This window comes from Hylobates moloch, unplaced genomic scaffold (assembly GCF_009828535.3).
Source record: "Hylobates moloch isolate HMO894 unplaced genomic scaffold, HMol_V3 SCAFFOLD_16, whole genome shotgun sequence".
Taxonomy (NCBI): Eukaryota; Metazoa; Chordata; class Mammalia; order Primates; family Hylobatidae; genus Hylobates; species Hylobates moloch.
In genome coordinates, this window is record NW_026652291.1 from 69,406,840 (window position 1) to 69,420,809 (window position 13,970).

Sequence of the window (13,970 nt, forward strand, 5' to 3'; positions counted from 1 at the left end):
ATTACTTGTAATATCTAATATAATCGCTATGTAGATACTTGTTATACCGTATTGTTTAGAGAATAATGACAGGAAGAAAAAGTCTATACATGTTTAGTACAGATGTCACCATCCATTTTAAAGAAAATATTTTCAATCCAAGCTTGGTTGAATTTATGGATGTAGAACGCACAGATATGGAGGGCCGACTGTATTTATAATACATATTTATAATTATATGTTTATAATAATTCTTACAGAACTCTTTAACTAGAGGTAGATTCATTACAGTATATTAAGGGATGAAAAAGGAAGGGCCTGTAATAGGTTTTGAACTGTCCCTCAAACCCGTGACTGCTAAATATACAAAGATTGAGCAAGTATATTGGAAATGCAGCAATAGATTGGGATGATTTGTTGGGAGAGGAGGGTTTGAGCTCGATCTTGAAGGACAGATATAGTGAATGGAGTAGAAGGCATTGGGAGGGTGTGTGGAAGACTCCAAAGATCAGTTCCCTAGTTGGAAGAGGGGCAAGTTGTCTGAATGTCTCAGGCTTTGAAGGAAGCTCTATATGCAAGAACCTCAGATGTTAACAGTCAGAAGGCATGAAAAATCATTCAGCTCAATGCCCTCATTTTACAAGTACAATCTGTCTCTCCCAAGCCACAGTACTTCCTGTTAGAACATCCTGTCTCCTGGTTATTACCAGATCTTGCAAGCTTGTCACAAAGTGGCAGCAAATACTTGCTTTCCCAAGATCAACACTAAATGTTTCCAGTGCTCTGCAGCTGTTGGCTCTTTATCTTTCTATCCTTGAGAGACTTTGAGGAGATCCCTTTTCTCTGAATTCTGTTTATGTTTAAAGAGTTTCACAGTTGATTTTGAGGCACAGCCATCGTCAGAATCATTGAGACAGACAACAGAATGAACGACAGAGTGAAGAAAGTTGAGTGCATTGCACTCTTGGGCCTCATAATGTAGATGACACAAGTGGATCTTCCCTTTACATTCTGTTCCTAGGCTATCTCATCTATGCCCATGGTCTTTAGTACAGCCTGTATGTTGCCTTCTCTTACTAGATCTTGCTGTAGAGTTCCAGTCTTATACAACTAGCTGTCTTATTAGATGCTTCAACTGATTAAGTTGAGAAACCAAATTTATGATACATAATATCATATTCATGATCTTCCTGCAAAACGATTTCCCCTTCTGAATTTTGTATTTCCTCTTTCAGGGAATGTACTTCCAACTAAAATAGAAAGTTGGCTGTCATCCCAGATTCTAACATCTTTCTCATCATCCATCAAATCCAATTAGTCCTGTCCATTCTACCTTCGAGTACTCTCTATAACCTAGCAGGTTCTGCCCGTGTCCACTGAGCTGCTTTAGTTTAGCCTTATCAACTGCTTCAGAGTGCTATAACAGCCTTTTAACTGGCTTCTCTGCTCTCAGCCTTTCAACTGGCGATCATTTTCCACACTGCAGCCAGAGTGAGTCTTCTAAGAAGCCAATCAGATTCTCTCACTCTCTGCATCAAAACTTTAATGACCATTCCATTGTCTTCAGGATAAAGTACAAACTACAGAGCATGTTGTATGTGGCCTAGCTCCTGGCCAGACTCTGCAACCTCATTTCTAAGTGTTTCGTATTTGTCTCTTGAGTGTGAGTTAGCCAGGCTCAGCTACTTAAGAGTTCTCAGAATAAGCTGTTCTCTCTTGGGCTTCATTTTAGGAATTCCATTCTCTGCTCCTCTTAGTCCCCTCTATTCTTTTTCTGAATCACTTACACTTATCTGTCAGGGCTCAATTTCCTGTGATTTCCTCCAGGAAGTCCCCCTTGATGCCCAAGGAGTGAGTTAAATGTCTTTTCAATGGCTCCTGAGCACTTGGGGTGATTTACAGCAAGAGGTTCTCACAGTATGGTCTCGGCACATCTAGGGACTCTCAAGACCCTTTCAGGGGGTCCACAAGGTCAAAGCTGTTTTCATATCAATACTAAATGTTAGTTGCCTTTTTCACTCTCATTCTATATAGCAGAGTTTTCTAGAAGCTCCATAACACGTGATATTGTAATAGGTTAAATGCAGAAGTAGAAATAGAAATCCAACCATATTCTATTAAGCCAGACATTCATAAGATTTGCATACAGCTAAAATAATGCCATTCTTTTCACTGTTTTTGAAAATGTTCTTTTTAATAATAATATATTTATGTTAATATATATTATTATTTTTAGTTAATATATATTTTTAAATTGCTAAAATGAATATTGATAAAGCTTAAAGAAGCAAAAGCTTTCTGGGGATCTCAATAATTCTGAATAGGAGACTCGAGATTAAAAGTTCGAGAACCATGAGTCTGCATTATCATACATCTCATACTTTACGGTGCTCTGAACTCTTTAAGAGAAGAATCTGGGTTATGAATATGTGAGTCCCAAGGGCCTAATACAATTTCTGATACATAGTAAACGCTCAATAAATTTTTTTGAATAAACAACTTAATACACACATGTATGTGTACTCATACACATGGAGTTCGAACAAAAAAAGGCAATTTAATCCTTACTTCAGCTGGCCTAATGCTATCCAATAGTGTACTCAATTTGCTAAGCCAATAGTACTTTGAAGTTTTACATTATTCTTAAAAACTCTAGTTCTATACTTTTTTTGACCCCTAGAAATCTTTTCTAAAAGATGTCTATGAAAACGTTAAAAATGAACAATTAGGTCTGTATACTTGATTACACAATGCCTAAGTTCTTCTGGCTCAGCTACCTACTGGTGAGTGAATGTTATCCATCAAGTACTTAACTTTTGTTTTTTTCTTAGAGACAGAGTCTTGCTCTGTCACCCAGGCTAGAGTGCAGTAGTGAATCAGAGCTCCTGCAGCTGGGAACTCCTGGACTCAAGCAATCCTCCCACCTCAGCTTCCGGAGGAGCTAGACTACAGGTGCACACCATCCCGCCCAGCAAATGTTTTATTTTTTGTAGAAATGGAGTCTCACTATATTGCCCAGGCTGGTCTCAAGCTCCTGGACTCAAATGATCCTCCTGCTTTGGCCTCCCAAAGTGCTGGGATGACAGGCATGAGCCACCATGCCCAGCCTACTTACCTTTTCTGAGCGTCAGATTCCTCACCTGTAAAGTGGAGGGAGCTTTGAACTAGATGAATTCTAAGAGCCTTTTGAAAATTGGGTCTGTGCTTCTAATTTCTATGGGAACTCCTCTTTCTCTTTACCCCTTTCCAAGCAGATGTGTTTAGATAATACTGTTTTCTGTCTTCTTGGCTCTCATGACGATACATTGGTTGAGTTGTTAGCATTTACTGACTTGCCGCCCTGAAGCTCTCTGGTAGAAAGTTGGCCATAGCATTTTCTTGCTCATTCAGTATGATATTGGAATATCATAGTGGAATATCATACATACATGCTCTGTAATTTGTACTTTATCCTGAAGACAATGGAATGGTCATTAAAGTTTTGATGCAGAGAGTGAGAGAATCTGATTGGCTTCTTAGAAGACTCACTCTGGCTGCAGTGTGGAAAATGATTGCCAGTTGAAAGGCTGAGAGCAGAGAAGCCAGTTAAAAGGCTGCTATAGCACTCTGAAGCAGTTGATGAGGCTAAACTAAAGCAGCTCAGTGGACACGGGCAGAACCTGCTAGGTTATAGCGAGTACTCAAAGGTAGAATGGACAGGACTTTTCACATGGAATTCCAATTTTTTTTTCCAAAAATAGTAACTTTATTATTACTGAATAATAATTTTGTTATATAGTCCCTGGAGGAAATTTAGAATACTTGGATAAACAACAACTCAACAATCACATGTAATCTATTGAATAATCTTAGTATTCTGCAAATACTCCCATCAAGCCACACTCACTCTTGTTCCAGATATTTGATGTGCAAGGAGCTCTTACTAATCGGGAAAGTATTTAGAGCTAATCTAAACAAGGAATAAAACAACATTTTCAGGTCTGTACTTCAGTGTCAAGGAGTCAGCCGTTTTCACTAAAACTTTATAGACATGTCCAGAAATGTTTATTTAAAGTGATTGACTAACCCTAAGAAGGCTGGAGGAGACTTTGAACTGTAGAAAAAAGAAACAATGAGCAAGTGTAAAAAAGAGGAGAAGTGGGGGAAGAGAGGAGTAGGGGACAAAGGAGGGGAGGGGCTGGAGAAGAAGGAAGAGAAAAAAGAGCCAAAACAGAAGCAATAGTCAAGGAAGAAAGAAAAGAAAGGCTGAAAAGAGAGAGCACAGAGTATAGGAAGAATGATCTAAAATAGGGCTCTGATAGGGATGGTTGAACTATGTGACAAGAACTGGGGTTCTCAGAGAAGCTTGGAAAATAGGAGTGAACAACAGAGAATGTGACTGTCCTTTGTTTTCTCTCTGTGGACTTTGTGGGAACAAATCTGGTTAGAGAGAGAATATAGCACAGTAGTCCAGAGCTTAGACCCTGGAACAAAACTATTTAATAACCACTTACTAGCTATGTGAATAAATAAATTACGTAACTTCTCTATGCCTTAGCCTCTTCATCTGTACAATGGGGAAATTTGACTATTCAATAACTTCACAAGTTATTAGAAGAATAGCTGGTAGATAGTACCTAAATGTTAAATATTGTTAATTATAATACTGGATATGAAAAACCTACAATTAAACCATTAAACTATCATAATCCTAAATTCTGAGTATCTCAGGTGCTCATTTGAGACTTAAAGGCAGATAAAGATGATCTGATCTGCTTATCTAGTGTCTCTGGAGGATTGGGGGTGCTTGAAGCAAGGTCTCACCTAGGGGAAGTCTGCCAAGCTTTGGGGCAGTCGTACTACCTGAATGAGAGGTCCCCAGCTTCATACCTGACAATGTTGGGAGCTTGTAAAGTGTTTGATTTTGTCTGTGCTTCAGTTTCCTCCCTGTAAAATGGAGAGTGCAGTAATATTGTATCATAGGGTTGTTGTAAGGATTATGTGAGTGCCTGGTGTGTAGTAAGTGCTCAATTAATATTAACCTATTGTTTGTTCCAGTTTATTCCCAATTTTTTATTCATACCTATTTTTATTAGACGTTGATGATATGCATTCCAATCTTGTTTTGCCCCTAGAATGATTGATAATTTCTTTTTATAAACCCATAGTGAGCAACTGAATTCAAAATCTCTAGATTTGTTAGATGAATCCCTTTCCCATCATAAGAGTTAGGAATCTTTCTGGGTTCTTCTTTTCCCAGTTGAAACCACCTTAAATAGTATTTGAAGAAATTGTGGATTCAGTGTAATATTCCTTCTACATGATGCTGAGTTCAGAATAGAACTTCCCACCTGGGTAGCTTTAGATAATACCATTCCATGCCATTCTGCTCTTTCTTTCCCACTAACAGTTTTTACCTTTATTCTGGGACAATTTTATCAGGAATATTTTTATATTCTAAAGCCTTCTCATCCAACCTTTAGAAAAGAAGCTAAATATTTCATTAGGCGTTGCAGTATTTGAGTTTTTTTTGGTGGCATCAGAGTCAACACTGACTGAAACCATTTTATCTTCTCTTCAGTCTTTGTTCTAAAAGCATACACTATCTCTCCTCTTCTGTCAATTACTCATACTGTGTTGGATTTTCTAGGTAGGAGTGTGGGTATATAAGTGAGGTAGTAGAGTCCAAAGCACAGCTTTTGACTCTCTAGCACTTTGTCTTGAGCCCCTGGGCCTTGGCGGCACATTAAGTATATAGTTAGTCGGTTGGGAAAGGTAAATTGCATTTGAGTGCTGTTATGCAAAAATCGAAATCTAGTCATTGTATGTAGAAACTGTGTATAAAGAATTATGCGCAAAAACGGAAGATTATATATGTTGGTAAATATGTATGTAAAAATCTCAATGCATAATTTTGCTTCTAAATAAGGTTCTAATTTTACTTACTTTATTTAGAGCTTAAACAAACCTTTACTGTGGATAAGAGGATCATGATGTCCTTTAGCTGTTATTTTTTGGTAGCCCCATTGCTGATGTAAAGATAGGCTCCAAAGAATGTAGCCTGTTTTGAAAAATTAAGTCAGATTATTCTGAAACTTGTGACAATTAGTAGAGAAACGTGATCCCCTCCAGATCCACTGGTCGGGTAGCTGGGTGGTGAAATTCTTGCTAACCTGTGGGTTCAGATGCTGCCTCCATCATGCTGTCTCATTGACCATATGAGGTGAAAGCCATGACTCCCTCTTCTAAATGCCCAGAGCATTTGCTGCCACCCCCTATATTGTGACTGTGTGGGGACTTTTTTTTTTTTTTTTTTTTTGAGAGAGATTCTGGCTCTGTCACCAAACTGCAGTGCAGTGGAGCAATCTCGGCTGACTGCAACCTCCGCCTCCTGGGTTCAAGTGATTCTCGTGCCACAGCCTCCTAAGTAGCTGGGATTATAGGCACACGCCACCACACCCAGCTGATTTTTGTATTTTTCTTTTTTTTTAGTAGAGACAAGGTTTCACCATATTCGCCAGGATGGTCTCTATCTCCTGATCTTGTAATCTGCCCACCTCGGCCTCTCAAAGTGCTGGGATTACAGGTGTGAGCCACTATGCCCGGCCTGTGTGGGGACTTTTAAAATCCATCTCATTGCCAGCACCTACTACAGTGCTGTAGACTTAGTGAATAATAAAAAAATTTTGAGATAAAAGATCAAATTGGAACTTTTATTAATTAGGAAATGATTTTTTAAAGAATCATTTATCAAGCCCTTGTTTTACATCAGGCTTTAAAGTATATTTTTCCTATAGTCCTCATGTAATCCCACGATGAATGTTACTGTCCCTATATTACAGATGAAGAAACTAAGGTTCAGAGACATTAAGTCATTAGGTACAAACTAAATGAATCAAATTCAGTTTTGTCTGGCTGTAGCAACTGTTTTCTTAACATTATCCACACTGGCTCATGATAAGCACTTTTTCCCCTCTTTTAATATACCCTCCCGTGTCTCCCTAAATTAATCCTTATTTAGTTCTTCTCTTCTGATTCCTGCAAGGGACATAGTCAAGCTGTTAAATCAGCTGACTGTTCATGATTTCATATGGTGCCAGTGAGGCTTTCTGGATTCAGGTACTGAGTTTGCCACCTTCTAGCTGTAGGGTATTGGGCAGACTTCCTTACCTCTTGGGCCTCACTCTTCTCGTCTGTAAAATGGGGATGACTATAGTACCTACCTCACAGGGCCATTATGAGACTTAAATGATCTACTTGTACAAAGTACTTAAAACAGGTTCTGGCACATAGTGAGTACTATCTGAGGGTTATTTGTTTCAGCTAGAATTGTCCAGATGAGAGCATAATAGTTTAAAAGGTTCAACAGCAGATGCTGACTTTTTTTTTTTTAAATATAGTGAAATAGGCCAGGTGCAGTGCCTCATGCCTGTGATACCTTTGCTTTGGGAGGCCGAGGTGGAAGGAACACTTGAGGCCAGGAATTTGAGACCAGCCTGTGCAAAATAGTGAGACCCCATCTCTACAAAAAAATAAAAATAAAAAAATTATCTGGGTGTGATGGCGTGCACCTGTAGTCCCAGCTACTCAGGTGGCTGAGGCGGGAGAATTCCTTGAGCTCAGGAGTTGGAGGCTGCAGTGATCTATGATCATGCTACCGCACTCTAGCCTTATCTCTAAAGAGACCCTGTCTCTAAAAAATAAATGAATAAATAAATAAATACATAAAATGTAATGAAAACAGTTCACTTTTTTGATACTCTTCAGCGTGTTTCTGTGTGGAGGCAGCTAACTTGATCTAGACTGAGTCAGACATCATGCCTAATTTTTCTGTCCACTAATAAATATGAATTACTCTGAGGATGAATACACACACATTCACATACACTTCCAAACAGCAAATACCAAAAAGAATTAGCAGTTCAAGAGGGTGGCTCAACTGCCTTCTGAGAACTAAGGGCCATCTCCTCTGTGATTGAACTGAGTCAAGCCCATCTGTAATTGAGCACTGGTAGAATGGGCTCATTCAAGCACGTAACTCCCTTAAATTTTTCATTTAAATTTTCTGTGCCTTAGAAGTGAACTTTACAGTAATCTTTGCTTTCTAAAAATAAATGTGTTTCTTGTTAAGCATTTAGTCTCATCACAAATTCCATTTGAGAAAAAAACAACAGAAAATAGTGAATGAGAAGGGTAAGAGACTTAGGACTCAGATAATTCTATCTCAGTGCCAAGACTTTAAAACTGGGAATAAATGCTACTTCTCCATGACCTGGGTCTCATAATTTGTCTGCAGAAACACTGTTTCTAGAGGGTGGTGTGGTACTGTGGGAGGAATAGACTTCGGAGTGAGATCCATGTTCAAATCCCAAGTCACTTACCTTCTCTGATCCTCAGTTTCCTCATCTGTAAAATGACCATAATCAACACCATCTCGAAGATTTGTGGCGACAACACAGCATTTACTTCCTGCTGTATACTTCCCATTTCCTCTTGTAGAGACAGAATTTTCCACTTTATTTTAGTCTATAATTATGTAATCCCATTTAAAAAATCCCCCCTAGACTTTCAGTTCTATGAGGCAGGGGCCATATCTTGTTTTCCGCTATGTGGCTGTTCCCTGGCCCCATATATGGCACAAGGAAGGCCCTCCTTTTATTTTAGCTCCATATGACAGCCTTGCCAGAGGGCAAAGGTAACCACCCAGACAGTTTATATTTAACCAAACAAGGCTTGTTGTAGAGGAGAAAGAGTTAGGAAAAGAAATAATGAGTATTTAACTTGTTGGGGGAGTGTAGCACTTTGCAAGATTTGACTGTAAATGTTCACTGTGAAAATAATCTTCAAGTGTATTTTAGCCAGCCAAAGGCTCTAGCAAATTATTTTTCACAAACCAGTAAGTATACATTTGCATGTACTTTCACGGTGCTTCTTAGTCTTTAAAGAGATTGATGTTTTAGAAAGTTTAAAAGTAAGTTTTTACCCTCATGAAGGAACTTTCAAATGCAAATGATTTGAAAGTAGGAGGTTTGCTGACAACCAGTTGTAGGAGGGCCAACCACTGTTCCATTTTCTCCCAAGTTGGATGACCAGGATTTCTTCTGGGGATTGAATCCTGGCTTGGTGCCAAACAAGGGTCTACAGACTCTCAAAGCCTGTATAAAATAGGAGTTTGACAAAGATTCACTCAGATGGAAACAATCCATGAGAGTGGGCAGGAGGACAGGATCTTGTGGACTAGGTCACCCTCCGTGTGCTCCTGGACAGCTTGTCACGGAGGCAAAGAAAAGTAATGGAAGAAGCAGCAGAAAGGGACAATAAAGACACTGGTAGAAAATGGGAAAGACACTGAACAGATACAGTAGCAGGAGTTTGAACAATGAAGGCTAAAATATAGCCTTTCAATGGTTTGTAATTCAGCCTGTGGCAGAGAGTAGAATATGCATAAAATGTACTTTTCACATAGTGCAATTGTGGCATTGGATTATGTCATGAAGAAAATCTGATTTTTATAGTCCTCTGACTTTCCAGAGAAGTAAATTTGAATTCACAAGATTAGAAACACACACAGGTAGGCCAGTACTAAGAATGAGAACAAACTTGGATACAGATAGAATTCCGATACAGATAATAATAATTTCACAATATCCAGGACAGTGTCCCAACTCTTTATTTATTGTAAAATTCTTTTTTGACTATTAAAATTACTTGAATTCAGGGCTTAGACATGCTATATGTTCTGCTGAAATTTTTGCCACAATGATATTTATCTTTGTATTCTCAGCTATGTCTAGCAGTGTGCTTTTTCGCACATAGAAGGCACTTAATAAATATTTGTTAAATGAATAAACAAATGATCAATATTTGTTGCATTAGGATTTGATCTGTGTTTCGAAATAATTTTTAAAATCTTTTTTCCATTTTCCTATGTTATCCTTATTTTCTTTCATTCACACCACAAAGATGCCAGCAGAACTTCTGAAAATGGGCATCAAATATTTGTTGTGTGTGTCCAAATGTGAATACACCTGCACATCCACATAGTCTGTGTATAGAGTGGCACTTTTTTGGTCTTTCTAAGCACATCTCATGATAGGGGGAGAGTACCTAGTACACTGTCCACTATACACAGAAACCTGATAGTACACAGAGGGGGCTGAATGAGGTGGAAAAATAGCATGTGATAAAGGTATCATGAATTGAATGGACCCCAATTTGCTTTCTTTCATGATTTCTGTTTATATTCTTGAGGCTACACATAGAAGCAGGAAGGGAGGTGGAAAGCTAGATCTCCCTAAAGGGAGGGGTGCTTAGCTTTTTTTATAAGTTAGGAACACTGGGATCTCTCAGGTTTCTATTGTGAGTGATGAAACTTTTTAGTATTGGCAAGAAAAGAGATAGGAAATGTACAACAAATAAAAAGTTGTGAGGATGGGATATAATTCAGAAGAAACCCAGAGAGAATCCTTGAGAGCACTCCTGTTTCCCCTATATCAGACAGCCTTGTTTTGCTATCTGGCTGGGATACACAGAGGTGCCATCCAGAAATGTTCACCCAGGACCAATGGGTTTTGTCTAATCTGCATCTCACAGATTTCAGCTAACTATGTAATCATGGTTCTGTTAGGAAACCTGACACATTGTTTAGTACTCTTTGGCTGAGACTAACCTTTTATGATGAAGCAACCATGCACTGACATACACACACAGGTTATTTTTGTTTTTGAAGGGGAGAAGATAATGAATGGTTTATAACTAGTTACATTTCAAATAACGTCTTTCACTATTTATCTTCTTGGATTTAACCACTTGTTCCCTAAATAATATATTTTCTGACTTAGTTTTCTCCCCAAACCGATTTATATGTACAGATATAACAACACAATTCTAAATAGAATAGTAAAAACTATTTAATGCTATAAGAAGTCTAAAGTACTATTTTTACCTCTCATTTATAAACCATCTAAATTCTACTTTTCTGACTAGCATCCACAGATGACAGGCAATACTTCTGTAAGTCCATCTGGTCAGCAAAGGGTCTCTTAAGTTTTCACCAAAATTTTAATTATGAGAGTATCGAGAATTAGGACTGGAGTTCTAACAGACTCTGCCCTTATTTCTGCTCACAGATTTGCTGTACACATCTGAAGTGATCTATCATAAACATCAAGTCAGATATGAACCTGTGAAATATTCTGAGCCCTAGGTAGTCTACCAGATAAAGGAGTTTGGGGAATAACATTTTGAACAGATGGGACACTCTGCTGCGAAGACTGAGCTTGAATAAGTGTAACTTCTATATTAAAAGAGTCAAGTATTTGGGAGGAAATGAAAAGCAAAGCAACTCTAAAATTTATGCAAATACAGGAAAGGCGAAAGAACAGACAAACTGATACTCTAAAGATAGGAGAAGGGGCAAAATGAATGATCTTACATGGATTCTTGGCATTTGGAAAGAGTTGCAATATGAGAAAATTAGAAAAAATGGCGGAGTTTGGTAGATCACCAGAAAATTCACTTAGTAAGGGAATACATTGTATGAAATTTATGAAACCTTCTCTGTTGGACATATTTTCACCTCACCTGGAAGAAAATCTTCTGAGTGATGACTAACAGAAACCTCAATGATATTATCAATCAGTTTAGAGTTGGAGTCTAGGACTGGAGGCATGTTAAACTACCATATAGTTCCCAGCTCAGCTAATTGCAATTGTATAGGTCTCAGTTTGTGATTATGATGTCTCTAAGATGATGTTTCTCATTAGTTTTATCAAACCTAACCAATTGGGATGGATTTTTGAAAGAATATAAATGAGAAATCTTGCATTTGTGAAATCTGGTTGTGATATGTATCCCTGGGTGTGACTGTCCTTAGAGATTTGGTACAATAGAGAGATTTTCAATAGGAAAAGCTTTTGGAAGCATGTATGAATATGGGAAACCATATGATATGCCACTATGTGGGATGATAGACTGAACTCTATCTAAACAGGTTGGCAACACACCAGAGCATGGCAGTATGGTGTAATCTGACTCTATGGGACTCTGTGCCCACATCTCTGCTTTGTCCCCCTCTAATAAACAATTTGTGTTCCTGAGTGTTATTTGTCTTTTTACTTACCACTCTCCACAATTCCATTTTCTCTTTTTCTCATGACTTTTTTTGAGGTAATCTAATTGCTTGAATTAAAGGGTTATAAATCTTAAAATATTATCTAGGAAAAACCCTAATGGCAAAACCTAGCTTGTGAGAAGCATTATAAAAAATATTTACTTTTACCTCTTTCCACTTCAGTCTCAGGACATCCTCAGTTAAGCATTAAAAATATTAATCAAGATTATTTGAAAGGCAAATCTGAAGAATGGGTTAAGTTTAGTAGGGAAATGGCATCTCAACCCATTCCTAATTATGTGTGGAAGCCTGCCCTTGCTCCTTATGACCTCCAGGTGGTGCTGTTTACCCAGACATGGAAAGCAGGAGCCCAGCCCCATTTCTTTCACTTAGATTTGCAGTTGGGCTTTCATATTTTCAAAATATTTTCTGTTTCTACAGATGTGTTCTTTTAAATGGTCAATAAAATTTTATAACCACTATTTGAAAAATTGCAAGATTATTGTGATTTGTGCTTTCTAGCCAAGAATATATCTTTATGTCTGTACATACCCGAAGTCAAGTATTTATGTTTGTTCATTGGTCCCACTTTCTACGCTTCCTTCCTTTGTAGCACACAGGCTCAGACACAGACATTTGGGCTGTGGACAGAACTCATCCCAGGACCTGTAAATACTTATGTAATTTTGAAATATATTTCTAGTTCAGCTATGGCAACTAAACTCCACAGGCTTCTGGGTGAAGAACACCATTTTACAGGAATGCTTTTATCCCCCAAAGCCAGTGAGTGTTCCTAGCAGACCTGACCTGATTTTTTGGCAGAGGGATGCTTGTCAGACACCAGAAATGTTTTCATGTTTTGAGGTCACCCATACAGTGACACCCCACAATCCAATCCAAATTCCTCAGAAAAGTGATTCTAGAGAAAAATTGAGAGGGAAGCATTGACAATTTCTTTCCCATTTTGATAAGACTTCGGGTCCAGGAATAGTGGAAATTCCATTACAGCAAAGATGAAACTAGGATAGGAGTGTGGTGGGATCGATTTGATCATGGATAAAATTTGGAACTTTTAATATTGGCTTTTTACAGAATAACCAACTAACATGCCTTTCTTGTCCCTTTTTTCCCCCTTTTCTTTCCTCTCACAAGGGATTTGTAAACAAACTGGATGAATTCATTCAATGGTTAAATGAAGCCATGGAAACTACAGAGAATTGGACTCCCCCTAAAGCAGAGATGGATGGCCTTAAACTGTATCTGGAGACACACTTGGTAGGCAAGATTGTGTTGTTCTTGCTGTCAATAATCAAAGGATTTGAATGTACTGCTTGTTTGTTTATGAGAAATATCAATTTTATTTATCAAAGTTTACTATATGTCAATGAAACCAAGTTTTAATGGGTCACAGAAGATGAAAATTTACAGGCATTTCAAGTAATACTATGAAACCTAAATCATCTCTGTTTCAAGCTACCTTTTCAAAGCTTTTCCTGGAAGGATTAAGTAATTATTTAAAAATACCTTAGAAAATTTTATTAGACCCTTGTTCTCTAAAGCAACAACTGAAGGTTTTCCCTTTCTTAAAAACAAATAAATGAAAGAGATGATTTTGATGACCATTCTAAGCTTTCTAGAATTCTTGTAAAATTAATGAACCTCTCATTATCAAGAGGGTCTACATTATCTGTTCTACACTGGGCTATTTTAATAAAATATTTAAAATGATGATCTCCATCATTTTTGCTGCTATGTGGGTTTTTCAGCATATAATTAATACAACTGTCATTACACTTATCCCTGTGCATAGAGAAAACCATGGAGGGGAAGTGGAAAACACTCAGATGAATTTGCTTCTGAATATGTTAAAAGCAAGAATTATAGACTGGGGGACATTCGA

At 37.9% G+C, this 13,970-nt stretch overlaps 1 protein-coding gene across 3 annotated transcripts in view; it reads left to right on the top strand.

Moving 5' to 3' along the window:
- The window catches only part of AKAP6 (A-kinase anchoring protein 6), a 621,223-nt gene that overhangs the window by 358,634 nt on the left and 248,619 nt on the right, over positions 1–13,970 (top strand). For all 3 annotated transcript variants that reach the window (XM_032179906.2, XM_058429369.1, XM_032179908.2), the window contains exon 6: positions 13,223–13,345. In XM_032179906.2, coding sequence (XP_032035797.1) covers positions 13,223–13,345 — 123 coding nt within the window. The remainder of the gene's footprint in view (positions 1–13,222; positions 13,346–13,970) is intronic.